This window comes from Emydura macquarii, unplaced genomic scaffold, assembly GCF_026122565.2.
Source record: "Emydura macquarii macquarii isolate MOO-44397 ecotype Brisbane River unplaced genomic scaffold, CSIRO-AGI_Emac_v2 contig_3287, whole genome shotgun sequence".
Taxonomy (NCBI): Eukaryota; Metazoa; Chordata; order Testudines; family Chelidae; genus Emydura; species Emydura macquarii.
This window is the reverse complement of record NW_027133424.1, coordinates 2,063,256-2,083,737: the sequence shown is the minus strand read 5'-3', so window position 1 is coordinate 2,083,737 and position 20,482 is coordinate 2,063,256. Positions and strand designations below refer to the sequence as shown.

Here is a 20,482-nt window from a genome sequence, read left to right as displayed (position 1 = left end):
CCATACCTGGACTGGCTGATCCGGGCAGGTCCAGGGCCCATGTCAGGAACAGCCTAGAGCTCACGTGCGCAGTGTGCACCAACCTGGGGCTGCTCATCAATGAGCAGAAGTCCATTCTCACCCCGATGCAGCGCATAGAGTTCATTGGGGCCACACTAGATGCCGCCCAGGCCAGAGCCTTCCTCCCAAGGCCTCGCTTTGAGGCGATGGCTGCCATAATCAATGACCTTCACAGGTCCCCCACGACTACAGCCAAGTGTTGCCTCCAGCTTTTGGGACACATGGCAGCCTGCACGTATGTGGTGAGGCTGGCTCGTCTCAAACTCAGGCCTCTCCAGACGTGGCTAGCCTCCGTGTACACCCCAGCCAGACACCCTTTGAACAGGGTGGTCACATTGCCCACCCAGATATTGGCTTCCCTAGTCTGGTGGAAGAACCCAAGTGAGGTGTTGAAGGGAGTTCCCTTCAGGGAGGTAATACCGTTGGTGATTCTGATCACGGACGCCTCAGATGTGGGGTGAGGAGCACACATCACCGGCAACCTGAGCACCCAAGGGCGCTAGTCACCAGGCGAGATGTCCCTCCACATCAATGTCAGGGAACTCAGAGCAGTCCACCTGGCATGCAGAGTTGTCCTCCGGTTCCTCAAGGGCACAGTGGTACAGGTCCTAACGGACAATACAGCAGCCATGTTCTATATGAACAGGCAGGGGGGAGCGAGCTCCTTTGCTCTCTGCCAGGAAGCCATACAACTTTGGGACTTGGCGGTGAGACATGACTTTCATATATCTGCCTGTCACCTCCCAGGGGTCAGGAACGACGAGGCAGACCGCCTCAGCAGGTCGTTCCTCCCCCGTCACGACTGGTCACTACACCTGGAGGTGGTAGCTTCTGTCTTCCGCAAGTGGGGTGTTCCCCAACTGGACCTGTTCGCGTCAACCTGGAACAGGAAATGCCCGAGGTTCTGCTCGCTCCGGGGTCGCGAGCCGGGCTCCATCTCTGACGCGTTCCTTATAGACTGGACGGGGACCCTCATGTATGCGTTTCCCCCCATTCCGTTGCTGCTCAGAGTCCTCTTGAAGATCAAGAGAGACAAGGCGGATGTCATACTGATCGCCCCAGCTTGGCCAAGACAGTACTGGTTTTGAAGCATATTGCTGGACCTGTCCATTGCCACACCCCTGACGCTCCCGAGGCGTTACAACCTGCTCTCCCAGGACCAGGCTCGCCTGCTCCACCCGGATCTGGACTCCCTCCACCTGACAGCTTGGAGACTCTGTGGCTGACGGAGGGAGAGAGAGCCTGCTCCATGCAAGTACAGCAGGTCCTGCTTAGCAGCAGGAAACCTTCCACCCAGGGGGTGTACCAAGCCAAGTGGAAACGTTTTACCTGTTGGGCTCAGTCCCGGGGCATTCCACCAAGCTCCTCGCCAATACAGGCGATTTTGGAGTACCTCCTTCACTTGAAGCTACAGGGCTTAGCTCTGGCCTCTCTTCAGGTGCACCTGGCGGCCAATGGCCTTCCACCAGCCGATGGAGGGCAGATCCTTATTTTCACACCCCATGTCAGCTAGGTTCCTCAAGGGGGTGGAGAGGCTATATCCCCAGGTCCGCGACCCGGTGCTTCCCTGGGACTTAAACCTGGTCCTCGCCATGCTGACAGGACCACCTTTCGAGCCCATGGCTACATGCCCATTGCTTGTCCTCTCTTGAAAGGTATCCTTCCTAGTGGCCATTACATCAGCTAGGAGGGTCTCCGAGATAAGAGCTTTGACCTCAGAGCCCCCCTACATGGTCTTCTACTAAGATAAGGTCCAACTGAGACCCCACCCGGCTTTCCTGCCTAAGGTAGTGTCTCAATTTCATTATAACCAGGATATCTTCCTCCCCGTGTTCTTTCCTAAACCGCACAGTTCGGAGGAGGAGGGGAGATGGCACTCCCTGGATGTCAGACGAGCCCTGGCCTACTACATCGAGCGGACCAGGCCATTCCGGAAGTCGACGCAGCTGTTTGTGGCAGTGGCGGACCGGATGAAAGGCTTACCTGTCTCCACCCAGCGCATCTCCACCTGGATCACCGCCTGCATCAGGACCTGTTACGAACAGGCAAAGGTGCCACTTCCAGGAGCTGTGACAGCGCACTCAACCAGAGCCCAGGCCTCATCTGCGGCCTTCCTGGGAGGAGTGCCCCTGCAGGACATCTGCAGGGCAGCGACCTGGTCATCGGGCCACACCTTCTCGTCCCACTACACCATCGTGCAGCAGGCGAGAGAGGACACAGGATTTGGCAGAGCCGTGCTGGTGAGGGCCGCGCAACGCTGACTCCTACCCACCTCCAAGGTACGGCTATTTAATCACCTATAATGGAATGGATATGAGCAATCACTCGAAGATAGAAAACAGGGTTACTTATCAGTAACTGTTGTTCTTCGAGATGTGTTGCTCATATCCATTCCACACCCACCCTCCGTCCCCACTGTCGGAGTTGGCAGAAAGAAGGGACTGAGGGCCCGTGGGGTCGGCAGCGCCCTATGTACCACGGCATGAGTGCGGTACTCCAGGGGGTGCCTGAGCCAACCCTACGGGGCTTGCTAAGGGGAAAAAAGTTCCGGGAATCTGTGCACGGGGCACGCACACACCTATAATGGAATCGATATGAGCAACACATCTCGAAGAACAACAGTTACTGGTAAGTAACCCTGTTTTTCCTATCTTAGAAGCTTTTCAGCAGCTCTGCCTTATGCATGTTTCTAAATCATGCTTGGGTCATGCAGGCATTATGTACATGAAAAATGCAGTTAAACCCTAAATAGGTCAACATCCAGCCCCCCACCATTCACCTAACAGAAAAAACCTCAACAGTTATTCATCTGCACTATTCCTCACCAGGACCACTAGAATAAAGTTTGGTGTTTCTAGACCAACCAATTTTGGAGATATAATGAACAAATGTACAAATAGGAAAATATTAAAAATGAAAGCCATCTCATAAACTGGGCATCTAATAAAAATACAGCTTCAGCCTTACCTATGGAGAGACTATTAACTATAGTTTATATGCTGAAAGGGCATCAAAAGCTGTTCCGATAACATATTCTAACATATCTAACATTTTATCCCATGACTTGTTAGGTTTTTTCTTATCGACTTCCATACAATAGCACTGAAGGATTAATATCTTTGACTCCTTTTTAGTATCTCTACAACTACATTTAATTTTGAATGAACATTTGAATATGCTGATTTATGTTAACATTTGAATATGACTTTCATAATTGAAAATGAATGTCTTCACCAAATAAATATGACCTGATGCAATCAAGGAAGTTCATCTTAATCCTTATATGACAGGTACTGCAAATACAGCTTCCGTAGGAGGTGAACAGAAGGACAGCACCACAGTGTATGAATTATGCACTCTTGTCAACTTTATATCAAACTGAACACACTCATATTTTTCTTTAGGCTGTCTGTAGTCTAGCAAGCACTGTATAAAACTGGAAACTGAAAAAGTTGGTCTAAAATATGTTGTCACTTTTTGGAACAGCTCACGAGTATTCTCACAGGTAACTTTTCCAGTGTGCACTCCAGAGTGTACTCCTGCACTTCACTCTGATTTTCTTAACGACATTTAAAAATAAATTATTAAGCAAATTGGAAGGAGGCACTGTCACAGTTCAGGGCAATTGCACGCATATGGTCCTGCATGGTCCTGCAAGGACACCCACTCTTAGACTTCCAGCTCCTCAACTTTGTTGGGAGAAGATATGTCTTTCTCCCTCCTGACTGATGTATTTCCAGGCTGCACAGTTCCCTGCCTACACTGAATTCCCCAGCAAGTCAGACTGCTTCAACAGGCCAGCTTTGCCTTCTCAGAAGCTACAAACAGGGTAACTGATGAGTTAAGTTACCACACAATTCTTTCAGAAAAAGCACATTTATTCTTAAGGTAAAAGCATTACAGAGAAAATATATTAAAAACAATAAAAAGAATGTACGCACATGCTAATAAGCTTACCAAAGATCACCCCAGTGCCATCAAGGATTCTGGCAGGTAAATGTTTCTTCAGACCTCACCAAGAGGTTTTTCTATGATTACAAGTTCGTAACAGCTGTTAGCTCAGAACAACCACACTCATGAAAAGTTTAGTCACCCCTTCATATATCCAGGGTCTTTGAACTGGGAATATATCTTTCATGAACAGTGGGTCTCTTCTCAGATAATAGCTTCAAAAGGTTGGGTTTTTGCATAATCAGAGGAATTACATTTGCATATGTATATACTTCCTCCTAGAGATTTCTTGAGAAACCCACTTAACTTTAGAAGTTCACATTGTTTCAAATAGTCCTTTGAAGCTCATAATGGTTCTCAGGGCTTACATTAATAATGTCTTCCCCTATAGTTGTTATATATAATCCCACAATAATACATTAAACATATGCATTTTTAATGTAATGAACACCTAAGATTCTTAAACTTAATTCAGTAAAGTTTGTCCAGGATATTGCAGGAAATTGTCACATCAGCCAAGGCACCATAGACAAAAAGTACTTTGATCACACCATTCTGAATAATTTGGTGGGATGGGGTGTTTGGGTTTTTTTGTTTTGTTTTGTTTTTTTAATTGACAATGTCAGTTTTTTCCCTGCCTCTGTCATTTTAGGAAATTCATACAAGTTTCAAGCTGGCAACAGAATGAATGCAATGCTATGGTTCAAACATCTGAGCGCCGCCTGCCAAAGCAACAGACAACAGGTGAGAACAATACTGTGAAAAGGAACTGAGAACTGCTGATAGGAACTCGGCATTGGTATCTGAAAGAAGATTGAGTATTAGTCAGTCATTTTTTTATGCAAAACAAGATACTCCTGACAAAACACACATCTCGGAGGTAACAAGATTTAAGCCATTATAAGCAACTGGATAATTTGAAGGGAGGAAGGGATATCTTAATAGTTCTAACACATTGACAGAGTTTATGCATAACATACCATTACATAGCTTGCTTTTTTAAAAGAAACAATACCAGGCTGTATTAATCCAGTACACCTTACTGGTAACATCACTATTGTAAGCTGTAGTGGTGTTTAGAATCAATACTGCAAAACTCTGTGTAGTGCCATTATGTTGGGTATTGACTACACAATAGAACTTCTAATCAAATTGTTTGTTGCTTGCTTATATTTCTGAAAAGCATAAAGAAGCACCTGAGTCTGAGCTCGGGTGGCTAGCCCATGGCTCTGCCAATGTTACAATGTCCACCCTGCTATTTTCAGTGTGGTAGCTCAAGTTGAGCTAGCACAAGTCTGCCTACTCAAGCTCGAAGTCACATGGTCAGCTGCAGTGTAGGCATACCTGATGAAGGCAGGCTTTAATTCTTAAACTTCGTATAATGCAGTGATGTCTGTTATAGACACTTGTGTTCAGTGCCTCTGGTGCCCGGGAAAATGTCACAATTCTGTCAGGTGTTCAGTCTGCCTTGTCTCCTCTAGTCAGCTGTACAAATACCAGGACAGCCACCTCAAACATCTACTTAGGAATAGGCTTTCCAGGCCCAGTAAGCTAAGTCTAGTATTATGTTTGGCACTGGTCTATGTTGGGAGGCCTTTTGTAACTTTTCGCTGTCTAGACAAACACTCAATTTGAGGGGCCAGTAATGGAAGAGGGTGAGTTTGAGATGACTAATGATCTTGAAACAACACCGCCAAGCTCACTTTTTCCTGATGAATCTGTGAGCTCTTCATGAACTGATTTCCCTTTCCAGAGTTATTGTGACACCTTGCAGAGAGCTTAAGCCCAAGGCCCTCACGTGGGCAGAGGGGGAAAGGGTACACTTTACCGGAGCCCGGAGGCCCTGGGGGGCCCGACCCAGGCTGCAACCCCCATTACCATGAGGAAAAAATTAGGGCTAAATAATAGATCATGCCTGAGGATATTTATAGAAACTTATTTCCCTGTATCTATGTATCATCCAGATCTTGTGAGATTTGCTGGAGCCGATCAGAAGCAATGTTAGAGCAGTCTTAAGCAACATTCTGAACAGTGTGTTGTTGGGCCTGCTGGCCCAGCCCAGGCCCTTCTCTAGAATAGAGAGTGTGTGCTTGTGCAGTTAAACTAGGACTTGTAGTTCGAGACTGCGACAGAGCTTTGTGCTCCTCTTTGTGACATGGTCTGTTATATCAAGATCAAGAACTAACAGTCCCATAGGCAGGGGGAAGGGACAGCTGGTGGGAGGGGCAAAGCACTATAAGACAGTGGGAGCCATTGCTGCTGCTGCTTCTGGTAGGAATTGCAGGCCCAAAATATATGTGAGTAAGTGTCTAATTCACTCTCGGTCAAACATACACCCCATACTGCCATGTCTGGTGGTGGCTATAAATACAAATCAGGCAGCCCGAAATGTAAGGAGGTAAAAGAAAGGGAACTAAAAGAAGCTAAAGGACATCAATCTATCCTCAACAGTTTTTCAAATCAGACAAGGTCTTTCTGCAGTCAGGCAATATACTAATTAGGGAAGCAAATGAACAAAATCAAGATGAAAATGATTTCAATGTAGAGACTGTGTCTGTGGCACTGGCAATTGATGACAAAAAAAGCTGCCAGAGCATGCATCATGTGACTCCAGTCTAATGTTTGAAGATAGTCAGGTAGTATCACCATTAGCACCACTACATTCAGAAGGTTTACAAGAAGCAGGAGAGAGTACTGTTACACTATCTGATTCTTGCTTTTTCAAAGATCCAGGCTTGTGGTCTGAAAACATAACAGATTCTGTCCATCAAAAAATTGTTCTATCTAGTGTTCTGACTTTTGAAGACATGCAGAAGCTAGCAAAATCAATGCCAAAAGATGTTGATGGGTATAATTTTCCTGAATTTCTTCTCAAATGTAAGACTTCCAACAAGAGAGAAAAGATACCAAGAGACTGGCTTGTTTGGAGTGCTAACAACCAAGCACAGTATGGTTTTCTATGTCGGCTGTTTCTGAAGGGAGGCTTAAACAACGCAGTATGCTGGTGAAAAATGAAGGGTATTCACCAATTGTGAAAAAATGGTGTAAACTATATACTAAACTTCCTGAACATGAAAAGAGCATAGAAAATAAAACTTGCTACTGCCAGTGGAAGCAATTACATCAGTCACTGTTAGGTGGACATGGAGTGGACAGTGAGATTCAAAAACAAATATTAACAGAAGCTACAAGATGGAAAGAAATATTGGAAAGATTGTTGAATGTTACCTTATTTCTTGCTTCACGAGATTTAGCATTCCAAGGAGATAATAGGTGTCCCACACAATAGTAACTTTCTTGGAACTTTTCAGATTATAGCTTTGGAGGGGCTAATTCATGATTTTGCAATGAAAAAGGCCAAAAAAATAAAGCTTTAAAGTTAATTGGCCTAATTATAAAATGTTTGCAGTCACATTGGTCCATTAGAATAAAAAAATCAAGACATTGACAGGATATAATACCTTTATAATGACCAAAAAGTTACAAAATAGTCAGCAAATGTGTAGGACTCTCAGGCTATGTCTATACTGATGGCAGCAAAGTCGCCGCCGTCAGATTGACTTATCTGGATTGACTGAGCGGTCAGTGAAGACCCATTCAGTCGATCCAGAAGTTGACACTGTTACACCATCCCCGTAAGTGGTGTAGCTCTGCGTCGATGGGAACACGGTTCCCGTTGGCACAGTGCAGTGAAGACGGCGCGCAGAAGAGAAGCACAGCAGTTGACAGGAGTTACTCAAGTTCTCTGCGTACTTTGCGTAACTCCCGTCGACTGCCACCAAATCGCCGGGGTAAGTGTAGACCAAGCCTGAGGCTGAGCAAAGGGGGGCATTTTTTAGAAATGTGGAATATGTAACAGTAATTTCAGAATTTAAACTTTTTTCATGGCTCACAAGATCGTATGTATGGGGTGAGGGATTATGGTATGTGTGTGGGAGGGGGCCCATATTACAAGTTTTTATTGGGCCCAAAAAAATTATGCTTGGGCTCTGCTTAAGCAAAGAACTTACTGTGGTCCCAACAAAAGCTCACAGGGTCTGCAGTATTCTGTACCCCAAGTACCTCAGATTTGTGGAGATCCCATAAAGCTGACAAGGGACCATTGATTATCCCCAGATTCATTTTTCTGACTCCGAAGTAGACAAGCTATTCCTCTGTATCAAGTCACTGATTTGTCTGATCCTGGGATCTCATGTTTACTCTCCAACTGATGTGATATTTCACCATGCTGAAGTTTCTATATACATATTAAAGGACAAGAACATTAATCAGCTGGATCTCTTGGCGAATAAGATATATTCCTCAGACCAGTACAGATGAGGAATAACAGCTCTCAATCAATGCTGGCACAATGTGACTTCCTCACACGGAACATATCTGACTGTTCTAGATCAGCTTGTGGAATATATTTGCATTTCCTTTATCTTTATAGGAGCAGTGTCATCAGCACTTCCTTTTTTCTAGCCATTAGAGAACAATGAAGAATGCTGCTGGGCTTTTCTTCCTTTCAGTGATTTGGGGAATGCCTTCACAAAGATACAAGATTTGCATATTCCAGGAACATGGCAAGACTTGGCCTTATCCTAGTCTCTGTTCATTGGAATTCCATAAACTGGGACCCTCAGCTATGAAGGCCTTGCCTCTGTTTCCAATTGTTTGACATTGGGCTTCTCAGCTTAAATAAATGTTAAATGCTCAACTATGGCCAAACTAGATTATATCACATTTCACCTACAGAAGTAGCCTAGAGCCAAATAATTTTATAACGAATTTTATAAACCATACTGTAGTCTAATTTCTGTCTTCTCCGTGTATGTGTTTCCTTTTGTGGTAGTTACTCTAGTGCTCCTTGGCGGTTATATTTACTTTTTTTGGGGAGAGCGGGGGGAGGGAGAGAGATAAACTGAATGTTTTAAACTGACAAGGGTAGGGTAGGGTTCTGAAAAAATGAAGCATGGAAAGCAAATTCTCCAAATAAAAATCATCTGTTACTTGTGTTTTTGTTTTCAGGTTCCTGCCAACTTGATGACTTTTGAGTAAAAAGCTAATTCAAAACATGAGAGAGAGAACAATTTGATGAACTGTTTGTCTCATAATTTGAGCATGAAGTCCTGAAGAAAGCGTGCCAGCTATAAATTTATTTCTGTGCCAGAACAGAACCTAAAGGCTCAATCTCTAAACTTTGGAGTACTGAACATCAAAGCACTAACAGTTTGGGGATTGGAATCCCCTGAGTGAAAAATGGAGTTGCAACATGAACTGCCATGGACCATGCTTCTTAATATTTTCTGAACTGACCTGGAAACCACTGCCTTAACGAGTGAAAGGAAAACCAACATGAAACACCAAACAGTGTGTGTGAAATTTATGGCGGTGCTGTGCTTGGGTTAAATAGATTGTAGCTAGTTTGCATTTCTTTTTACTTTCTACTAATTTTGGGGGAAAAAACACCTTTTTAGGTATTCTTAAAAAAGAAAAAAGTATAACCATATTTCTTAAGGGTTGCATCAACAGCTGGGTTTGGACTGGGGATATAGTAGTACTTACACATTTTAGGGATATTTTTAGACTATATTAGCAGCCTTCAATCGGAGCTTCTCTCAGGCTCACTTACACTCAATGATGCTCCAGATTATCAGACCTAGAGTATGAGAGCAGTAACAAATGCAGTATTTTTTGTTTTTTTGTTTTTGTTTTGTTTTTTAAGTACTAAACTTGCTAACCTTAGTACTATACGGGAACCTTGCTTCCTGCTGGTGGCACAAAGGTTGAGTGTTGGTACAGCATGCTTTTTCTTGTAAGCAGGATTCTGATACATGCTTGTCTAATTCCTGATTGAAGTATAATCTGTTTTTGGTTTTTGGGGGTTTTTTTTAAGTGGGAGCTGGGAGATGTCATCAGGTCAGAACTGAGTGTTTCCTTTTCATTGAGTTTCTACACTGGTTACCTTCCTCCATTTGATGGTTCCACAACAAAACAAACACTGGATATAGCTCACAGAGGTGTTTTACTTCTCTGGAGGGATGTTTGCCTAGCTACGGCTAAATGTAGGGAATATCGGAAGACCCTCAGGGTAAGATTCTTCAGGGTATCAGTTTTATAAGACCTCTCTTTTACAGTGTTTCAGAGACACAATGTCAGTTTCCATATTTTCATTTTGAAATTGGTTTTAATTATCTGCATTGTTCAAGATTTAGAAGCTTGACCTGTATTGCAGTTCCTAGAGGAGTTTAATCTAGGAAAGAAAAGTAGGATGGACTAGACAATCAAAACCTTCTTCCATCCTATATATGAATAATTCTTTGTCACTAAATTTACTCCCTCAAAACATTTAAAATCCCAAACAGGAAGCAAAATTCAGTGCATTCTATGCTTTAGAATTTCATTCATGTCTTTATTGTGGGTTCTTTTAGGTTACCTATTTGTAGTTTCTTGTACACAAAGCCCTGTTTAAAATTCAGAACATAGATATTTATAAACATGGAAGAAATTCCAATATTGTTCAGAAAAACTGCTTATAAAAATAGTTGCTATTCCACTGGCAATTTTAATTCAAAAGCAGTAAGTAACCTTATAGGTGCACCCATAGACTTTCTAAAACTATGCAGCAGTCTCTGGTAATGAGTTCTCTTGAAAATCTTTTTAAAAAAAAAACAAGTTTCCAGTGGTGATAATTAGTTTGAAAATGTACACTTCATTTACGAAATCAGAATAAGGGGATAGGATTTCACACATTAAAGTTCCCAGAGTCAGTATCACATTTGCTTAACAGAAATCATTAGTTTGTGACTGAGGCAGAAGAGGAAGGTTGCTGTCCCTATTGAGACCAAACTAACATAAAGAGAAAACAATTCTGAGGGGAAAAGAGAGGCAGAAGGTTGGGGCATGTTTCCAAGTTTTACTCTGTGAAATCTGTTCTTAGTATAAAGAGGAGATTTAGTAGATGCACACTTCTGTGTCACAACAAAGCTTAGAAGCACCTTTTGATTTGCTGTCCCTTTGTATATCTTTTTCTGTGGAGAGTGAATAATTAGTTCTGATCCTGAAGTGGTGTATCCTGAAGGGAGGTTGCTCATGCCGAATCATTTTTTAGTTCACGTATCACCGAACCCATGTTGGGTGTATAGCAAAGACAACATCGTCATAGACAACAGTATTACTGGAATAGACTTTGCACAGTTTCAGGTTTTGTTTTGCATTTTTAAAATTACTTATTGTGTGTTTCTTCTCAAAAGTGTTTTTAACAAAATGTATGTACTTTTTTTAAGCATTGTGTACGGTAACCTTCTGGATTTTGAATTTTTTAATAAGCTAATTTAGATGCATTGCAGGTTAACTATATCTGTTCTTGTGTTAGTGAGTGGAAACATGCAACTGGGAGCCACAGCCTGATACCACGCAGCTTTGCTAAAGACAGTCAGGTCAGAAGGTGTTCTTCTTTGTTGTTGTTTGCATTTATCCAGCTGTCTTTTCTTCTGTTTTTATGGTAGATAGAGTAAGATGGGGAAAGCAATGCTGAGCCCTTGTCAACAGTCATTATAAGATGAACCGTTGCCTGTAGCTGCTCTGTCTGTTTAGACATCATACATCATTTTGATCTTTATTTTTCTAGCCTCAAATCTGTCATTTTTCATGGGAGATCTGTTGAAAAAATGTTTAGCAAGACTAACGAGAGATGGCAAATAATGAAAACATTTTTAGATACTACTTAGTACCAGAAGTTCTGTTTTATCCCCTATTAATTCCAGTAATCCTTCAAAGGGTCACATAAACACTGAAAGTTTACATCTTTTGAATTGGAAGATTATTAAGGGAAAGTTGTGGGGGGTTTTTTCTCCTGAGAGGAAACCTGTCTCAGAAAGCTTAAATAGAATGGCAACTCAAATCAACTCTGAAGAACACAGTAATCCACCTCTCTGTAAAAAGTAGTAGTTAAAAAGAACATTTGAAGTAGCACTGGGAAAACTGTACAGCAGCCAGACATTAATGACAGGTAAGGATGCACTAGCCAGAATGTCAGCCATTGGTTGTTTCTTTGCTTTATCTTGCAATATTTTGGTTTGATTTTTTTTATTTTCAGTGGCTTGAAATTTTGCAGCTCGCTTTCATAACTTTATTTTGTTCTACTGTAGTTGAAAGAGGTCTCTTGAGATGTCTTGTAGATATAAAGGTCCATTATTACAGGAATGTGGACAAAAATAATTTAGAGTAGATCTTCATGGCTGGATTATATATACATGTTGATCATCTGCTAACTGGCATACTACTAAGCCACGTTTTTCACAATTAAACTTCCTACATGATTTTTAATTTAAACACCAACAGAAAATCCACCCAGCTTATAGAATTAGTTGGTGGTAAGGATAAATATAGTGCACTTCTAATACATCTCTTCCTATCGTAAATTGAAGTGCTAAATGCTTAATGCTATCTTAATGTTAACTTTTTAATTTAATGCTATTGCTTTATAACTTCACCTATGTTTAATCAAATGTCTTCCATTTCAGTATTTTAAAAGAGTTAATATTAGTCACAATTGATTTTACAAAAAGACATCCATACAATTTGAGTTAATCTAATTAATGTTCCTAGGCATGTGCTTCATTTTGCAAACCATTTCTTGTGGAAAATACCATTGAAACATTGCTCAAGTTACTGAGATTCAGTATGCATCTGAGTTAAGTATGTGCCACATGTTTTAATACCCAACTTTTAACATCTCCTACAAGGAACTTTTCAAAGATTCTAAAAAGCAGATACCACTCCTGTAAGATTTGAAAAGCAAAAAAGCTCACTACACTGAAAGTCATGAGAGGGCGATCTTCATGTTCTCAATGCTGCGCTCTCTCTCACGTGGCTCTTTTGGGGAATTGACTGTTTAATTTTTCCCTCTCAGAACTCAGCTGTGTTATAAAATAATTTGGGGCAATGATATTGCTGCTAGCAGTACATTTGCTACTGTAAATTAAAATGTATAAGAAACAAATTATCAAGGAAACAAAAGTATACACCAGGGTTACATCGGCTTATTTTTGTTGATTGAAGTTAACTAAGTAATTCACTGCTAATTTCCTTGCCACATTTTAAGTGTACTCATTTGCAAATACATTTTTAGAAGAACATAGTTTTCTGCTGTTAATGAGAGATGTAACAACGTTGTCAACAGAAAGATGCTTTCCCTTCCAACAGAAGTAAACATAGCTCTGTGCTGCTATGGCACTGTGGGAGATTGAGTCCCTTTTGATAAAAGGAAAATCAGGTTGTACTTTGGGTGGGATGCTTGCAAATCTGTTCCAAATCAGGATAAGATAAATTATGTGGGGTTGTTTTTCTGGCTCCTGCAGTGGCATTTTTCTTCATTCTCTTGTATTTTCATTCACAAGCATTAATAGTCCTAATCTTTTCACAGCCATCTTAGTGTACTTCCTTCTCTAAGCTTCAAAACTGGTACTAAATTACATCAATGGGTTGTATAGTCTTGCTATGAGGTCAACTTTTAAAGGTGTTGTTATTTAAATACTGACCCTTTCTTTTTTTTCCCCTTTTCCTGTCCCTAAAAATGGCTTGTGTCTTAGGTGAACAGATATGGCATCTGGGAGAGTTGTAATTGAAGGAATCTATGTAAATGAACGCTGAACTTCTTCAGTGGGTACAACTGAATTTTTTTCTCATCATCATCTGAACTTATAACAGGTGGGGAGGCAGACACTTAGATCTGAGAAAGACTGGTCAGTGCCTTATCGTCAGTTTGAAGTCCAGTTCTGTTTTAGAGCTGAAAATTCAATAGCAACCACTGAACCAAATGACTCTTTCCTTGATTTCCGCAGCATGTACCCTCTTTCCCACCATTTTTACTTTTCTAACTGAAGGAATTAGTCAATATTGGTCTGTGTACAATAGTTATGACCTAAATTGCTAAAGTATTTTTCCAGTTTGGTAATGTTTTTTAGCAGAAAGCAGCCATTTGACAGATTTGTCTTTGCATCTTTTATCAGAACTGTCTAAACCATCTTGTAACAATTTTTCTTAAAATATGAAAAATTTGGAATGTCAATCTTAAGAGAAAAAAAGTAACCAGAATAAATGTCAGAGGATGCTCAGAGTAATGTCTAGAGTTTATGAACTTAGAGTTCTTCCCCTAGCTAGTAATGAGATTCTCTCTTTTTATTCTTCTGAAACACTATACTGTGCAAATGTGAAAGGGCTATACCTAGCAACCCTTTTTGTTAATTTAGAATAAATATCAAGGGGAAGCTTTAAAAAAACCCTGAACAAACTGTATATTGTACCCTTTCTTGAAGTAATGTAAGATCATTTGTGCAGGGGTTGTTCCATTTCTGGTGTCATACCATCTAATGAAAGCTCTCCTTCACTAAAATGAATGTATATGATCGATTAAGCTAAGTTTTCCTTTTGTGAGCTTTAAAGCACATGGCTTTGGAGGGAGAAATTAAATAATTAAGCTTTCACAGATTGGGTTTTTTAAGCAATGAAAGCCATATACAATAGAATATTCATTTTCCTCTAAGACATTATGGTAGAAAACACAGCATTGCTACATTGCAGTGTTTTTAACTTCAGATGTTTGAAAGGAAAAGCGTAACCTAGAGCAAACATGATCAACCTTAAGGGGTTGTTCAGTGACAATTGAAGGGGTTATCCCAAGGTTAAGAAAGCAGAGTTTTGAGTCTAGCCATGCATGTTACATGAACAGAACAGAGTTGTGGATTTTTCTCAAGAACTACTACTATAGAAAAGTGCCACAATGAGATGGAGGCTTCTGCAGATCAGACCATAATTGTGGCTAATTACTGGAGCTTTTTCTCAAATGGCTAGGAGCAACATAAACATTCAGTTTCTTTTGTACACTTGATTAGTATCAAATTTATCTTAGCGGGAGAGGGATGTAACCACCAATTAATTCATCAGCAAAGCTCTTGCCATTTCAGATTTGCTCCCAAATGTAGTCCAAAAGCAGTAAAAGTTGGCCAGTTAAATAGGGAAAGAAAGGAGCTTTAGGGTTTACTTGTTACAGAGCTTTTGACTCCTTACATACTGATAAATACAGCCATTCAAGTCCTACTGTAGTAGTGCAGAGGTTGGGGAAATCATACAAGCTATAATAATCCAGGAGGAAAAAAGCAAAGATTGTTATCTGGTAAACACAAGCCATTTTTAATGTTATTCTTCCATATTGATTTGAGATTCTATAATAATAGTGATTGCACCATGATCTCTATGAGTGATGTGCAGTTAGGCTGTCCTAGATTTTTTTCTTCTACTATTACTTTTTTTAATACTTTAGTGTGAGCGTATGTGAAATTGTGTGTTTGCATAAGCTAGTTTAAAAAGACTTTAAATACAGATTTCAGAAATCTTTCCTACTGAAATAAATTATTTAAAATGTGGATTTGTGTGAACTATTAGTTTATTTTTCATAATCATAATCACTCTCAAGCATGGAGTTTGGTTCTTTCTGAACACATTGATGCCTGGGATCAGCTGGAATTTGTTTATTATAAGCTCTTTTCAATGGACCTGTGAAGAACAGCATGGAAATTCTATACCACTGCCAATAAACACAAAAAAGAAATCAATGAACTACCAGGGAAAGACAATTCACTGAAAAGAGCTTTTATTTTATTATTTTTACAGCTCCTTCCATTAACTGCCTGTGAGCTGATGCATTCCCACCAGGGTTATTCCATACACGTGCTGTTTGTTTTTATCAGATTTTCCTCTCAATTTTTCTCTCCTCCTCCTCCTTTGCCTGTACACCTTTCCTTTAAAGATGTAATAAATTAAATCCTTTGCAAACACAGCCATTAGTAACATGCTTTATTCCTATTTAATAAGAAACTGCAAAAAATGTAAAAACTGAGCATGTGGAGAGAATGTGGATAACATGCACAGTACTAGTTTATTAGCCCTTGGTATGGCATGTTACCCTTCTGTGCCTTTCCACTGTGTGTTAAACCACATTGGAACAGTACCTATGCAGCTCTTGGTGTGAAATGATGTGGATTATTGCTTACCAGGTTATGAACCTAGGCCTCTTCTATCCTATTCCCTTGGTGGAACTATTTGCTTCTAGACTGGATGCATTAAAAAATAAAAAGGGCAGAGCAGACTTTACTCTTCATTATTTCCAAATTATGGAACTTTTATGACTTGTAAATATTTAATACTGTGAAAAATAATATGGAATTAATCGGTCATTTTTTTTTTCCTCCCTCCTTTTCCAAATTTTTTTGTTTCTCATAAACTGCTCACTAGTGCTCAACACAACAGTTTTGGTGTGACAAGGACTGATTCCATCCTTGCAGAGATAGTCTGCAGTTTGTCACATGGCTAGGACTGGAAGTTGAATGATGCTGACTAGAGCAGGGTGGTTCTTGACTCAAGTGTATTTTCTCAGTCTTGGAAAAAGTCATCTCTCTCCACCCAACAGCCTTAATTGTTTTTCAAAGTTTGTCTTCTACTCCTTCTCTATATGGTCACTGATCTGTTCATGGCTCCTTCTCTGTCCTCACCCCCTTTTCTTCAGTACTGCATTTTTGTACCATGGACCATTACATCCCTCCTGATTGCATGACACAGTTAGCTGGGGTTTGAGTACCTTGCAACCACATTCACAAATTATGGACCATGTTAATAGAGCTCCAAAGGTGATTTCCTCATTCAGAGGACTGCTTGTTACAGCAGACTGCCTTAGAGGGTAGGAGAACCAAGATCACCCTTTGACACATGGAGGACTCTTAATGGAACAAGAGCATAAATGATGCTTCTTCCAATATCTTGCATTGGAAGCATACAGATCTAGTATGAGTAGAAACCATGCTGTGATGTAGTTTCATACATACCATAGTGAACCCATCAACAAAATGCTTTTCCTGTGAAACTTTATAAATTGCGTGGACTAGAATTTTGTTTTTCCACACTTTCCTGTTTAAAATTCTTTGCTTCCCTGTTGGTATGTGAAGGATCTGCACAAACAATAGAAGAAACAGACAAGCTGACTGTGTGAGAGAAACAATGAAACCAGCACCACAGTAAAGTGCTGTCAAATGCACAAGTTTAAGCCTGAAGAGATTATTTTTCCCTTGTTTATAATCATTTTAGGTGTTACATGCAAGAATATTAAGTAAAAAATTCAGACAGATGTGATTTATAAGAAGATGGTGTCCATTTAAATGAAAATGTATGAGCCTAGAGGCACCTTTTTTTTTTTATAAACAAAAGAAAAACTGCACACAAGTTTGAAGGAGTTTGTGCTTCTACTTGGTAAGTACCAATAGTTTCATATTGCTCTTAGTAAATGGAGTTTTAAGATAGATGGAATTTGAGGGGAAATTTATTTAAACATTATTTTGACTAATTCATGTTAATGTCTGTTTAATTCATATTACTATTTTCATTTAAATTGAACAATATTATTTAAACACACCTTAATACTGCCTATATAATTATATATTATTATACTATGTGTCTTTCCATCTGGACATTAAACCAGTGTCCCTTTTCAATGCCCAATTTCTTGCTGAACTGATCATGTATGAACATACTTACTATATACTACATAGCTAAATATATAACTTAAGTTTGTGGCTGACTCTTAGTGTGCTGCGATGTGTAAAATTCTGCAACTTTCCATAAACTTCAGGTTTTGTTCAACGGTGATCTGCAGAGGGAAAAAAGAATGTGTACCTTTGTGTAAAAAAACAAAACTTCCTTTATGCATAATAAAAAATAAAAGGGCAGAAAGGCTTTTTTGCAGGTCATCTTTGAGAGAAGTATCTCATAAAAATACAGTTGGCAGCAAAGTGCCTCTTGTCAGTTTCTTTGGTATTGAGCTAGACAAATTCAGTCTAGTTGAAGTTGGACAAATTCAGACTGGAAATAAGGCATAAATTTTTGACTGTGAGAGTAATTAGCCATTGGAGCAATTTACCAAAGGTTGTGGTGGATTCTCCATTACTGACAATGTTTAAATCAAAATAGGATGTTTTTCTAAAAGGTATGCTCTAGGGATTATTTTGAGGAAGAAGTTCTATGGTCTGTTATACAGCAGGTTAGAGTACTTGATCACAATGGTCCTTTCTAGCCTTGGGAATTGATGAATTATGATTTTTTCCTCAAAGTGGGAAAATACTAAACAGTTCTAAACAATTATCTTTAGCTAATTGATGGTTAGCAGTCAGCTTTATCTCTGTCCACATTATGCAGAATGATAGGGAACTGAACTGTTTCAAGGTTAAATAGTACAACTAAGCATTTACCATAACCCTTTGCTCCTGAAAAGGTAAAGTGTGGACGCTAATCCTCCTGGTTAAGTATGAACTGATTCAAAATATCTATGCACAGCATTCCCTTCATCTTTTGCTGTGCTTATCTCAAAGCAGTGTTTTGGGGAAGAACTTACAAGATAGTGGGAATAGCTCAGAAGCAATGTAGGATTCTGCTGGGAAAATCATTTGAACTAGTTCAACTGCACAGCCTGCACCTCCTGTCTTTACTAGTGCTGAAACACAGCCCACTGCTGAAACACAGCCCACTGAACAAGTGCGGGCTGAATTATAAGGCTTGCTGACAGCTAGATCAGTTTAACTGGTCCTTAGAACATTTCTGAATTATTATGATTGCTTTGGAATGTGAACGTGAAATATTTTACAAGCAGTCCAAGTGCTTGGACCTGTACTATAAATGTCTAAGGTATTCAGTGTAGGCAGGGCTAATGAGGCTGTTTCCCCACAATAATCATAAAAAAACTCACAGGAACATGGAACTTGCCATTCCATATCAGACCAAAGACCCATCTAATCTAGTATCTGGTCTGATAGTGGCCAATACCGGAAGCTTCAGAGGAAGGTGTCAGATGTCCCATGGTGGATAGTTGTGGCATGACTTGCTCATAAGGGAAGTCCTTCTTTGAGTGCTTGTTCATGTCCATTCCACTATAGGTGTGTGCATGGCTCCGTGCATGGTTACCCAGAACTTTTTTCCCCTTAGCAGACCCCGTAGGGCCGGCTTCAGTGCCCCCTGGAGCCCTGCGCACATGCCCCCTACGCCCCCTCAGTTTCTTCTTTCCACCCGTGATGGTTGCTGGAACTAGCCTTGCTTGCATCGCAAGTACTATTCCCCTTTGTTTGGACTTGATTATTCTGTTTTGTAGCTGATAGTTTAGTTAAGTAGTTGTTAATAGAGTAGTTAGAGATAAGGTAGTCCCAGCTGGGACCTCATGCGGCTGGGGCATGCCCTGGTCACCGGGCCTTAAGCCGTGTGCCTCCTGCAGGAAGGCCTTCCCGCTCAGCGACCCCCCCGACAGCTGCCTTAAGTGTGTGGGGGAAGCCCACCGCAAGGATAAATGTAAAATCTGCAAGGCTTTCAAACCAAGGACAAAAAGACAGAAATCTGGTTGAAAGCCTTGCTTATGGAGGCAGCGCTCTGCCTGGCCTCCGAGCCGACCCGCTCCATCTTGGTACCAAGTGTGGCATCAGTACACAGTGTGCCATCGGCACCGTCCGCAATTTGGCACTGCACCGCTTCCCCGGTTCTGAAGAAGAGGAAGAAGTTGCACGTGGAACGCAGACACTCCTCCACACTGTCAGTACGGGTGGGGTCGAGTACCGAGATGCACCGAGCTTGGCCCGTAGAGACCCTTTCTCTGGTGCCTGCATCTCCGGCTAGGGAGCCTCCCCTGGGAGTGGGAGAGCCCTTCCATGTCTGCTGATGCCCTCGACGCTGGAGGCTTTTCAGGCGGTAAGAGCCTTGTTGGCCTTGTCTCTGCTGAGGGAGAAGGGGCTGGTGCTGCAGGGGAAACCAGCATTGGGTCCCCCTGAATGGCAGAGGAGATCCCCGGTACGGGAAGGAGGATCTCCTGCGGGACGGTCACCTAGGGTAGAGCACAGCCGCTCCCCTAGCAGTCGCTCCAGGCCTGGCAACGCTCCACAGATGGATCCTGCCATTCCCGCTGCCCTGTGCCAAAGAGTTCGCCCGCACCGCGGTGGCACAGAACCTGTTCGTTGAAGTCCAACTTGGCACCGAGAGGCAAGCAGCGCTGCAAGTCCTCGATACTGAGGCATCGCTCTGGAACATCTAGCTCCTTGGAGTAGGGTACCATGCGCCAGCACCATTCGTGGTGTCGGCAGTGTTGAGAGGACATTCTCCAGAGCGACGGAGCACCCGTGGATCGGGGCACCACTCCTCCCAGGCTCGGTATCACACAGCAGGAGCCTCTGAGACTTCTGATAGTGCCTCGGTGTCCTACGGGGGTGGGGGCAAGGCGAGTCGCCACTGACAAATGGTGGTAGCCTCTGTATGGCCTCAAGGGCAATGGCCATATTGGGGCCCCTGGGGTTTCCCAGTAGGACTACAGTCCATCAAGTCCTCGGGTATGCAGTCAGTGCCACCGGTACCGGGGAAGGTCCACCACTCGCCTTCGGATGACGATTCGGACCCACAGGAGGGGACT

The 20,482-nt window shown here is 41.6% G+C and overlaps 1 protein-coding gene across 6 annotated transcripts in view; it reads left to right on the top strand.

The window, feature by feature from the left end:
• RALGPS2 (Ral GEF with PH domain and SH3 binding motif 2) overlaps positions 1 to 15,419 on the top strand; it is a 304,700-nt gene extending 289,281 nt beyond the window's left edge. For 4 of the 6 annotated variants that reach the window (XM_067532587.1, XM_067532591.1, XM_067532590.1 and 1 more), the window contains 3 exons: positions 4,664 to 4,755; positions 9,022 to 10,084; positions 11,369 to 15,419. In XM_067532587.1, coding sequence (XP_067388688.1) covers positions 4,664 to 4,755; positions 9,022 to 9,051 — 122 coding nt within the window. In that variant the 3' untranslated portion in view covers positions 9,052 to 10,084; positions 11,369 to 15,419. The remainder of the gene's footprint in view (positions 1 to 4,663; positions 4,756 to 9,021; positions 10,085 to 11,368) is intronic. The other 2 variants (XM_067532589.1, XM_067532588.1) reach the window with 2 other exon arrangements.
• The last annotated feature ends 5,063 nt before the right edge of the window (positions 15,420 to 20,482 follow it).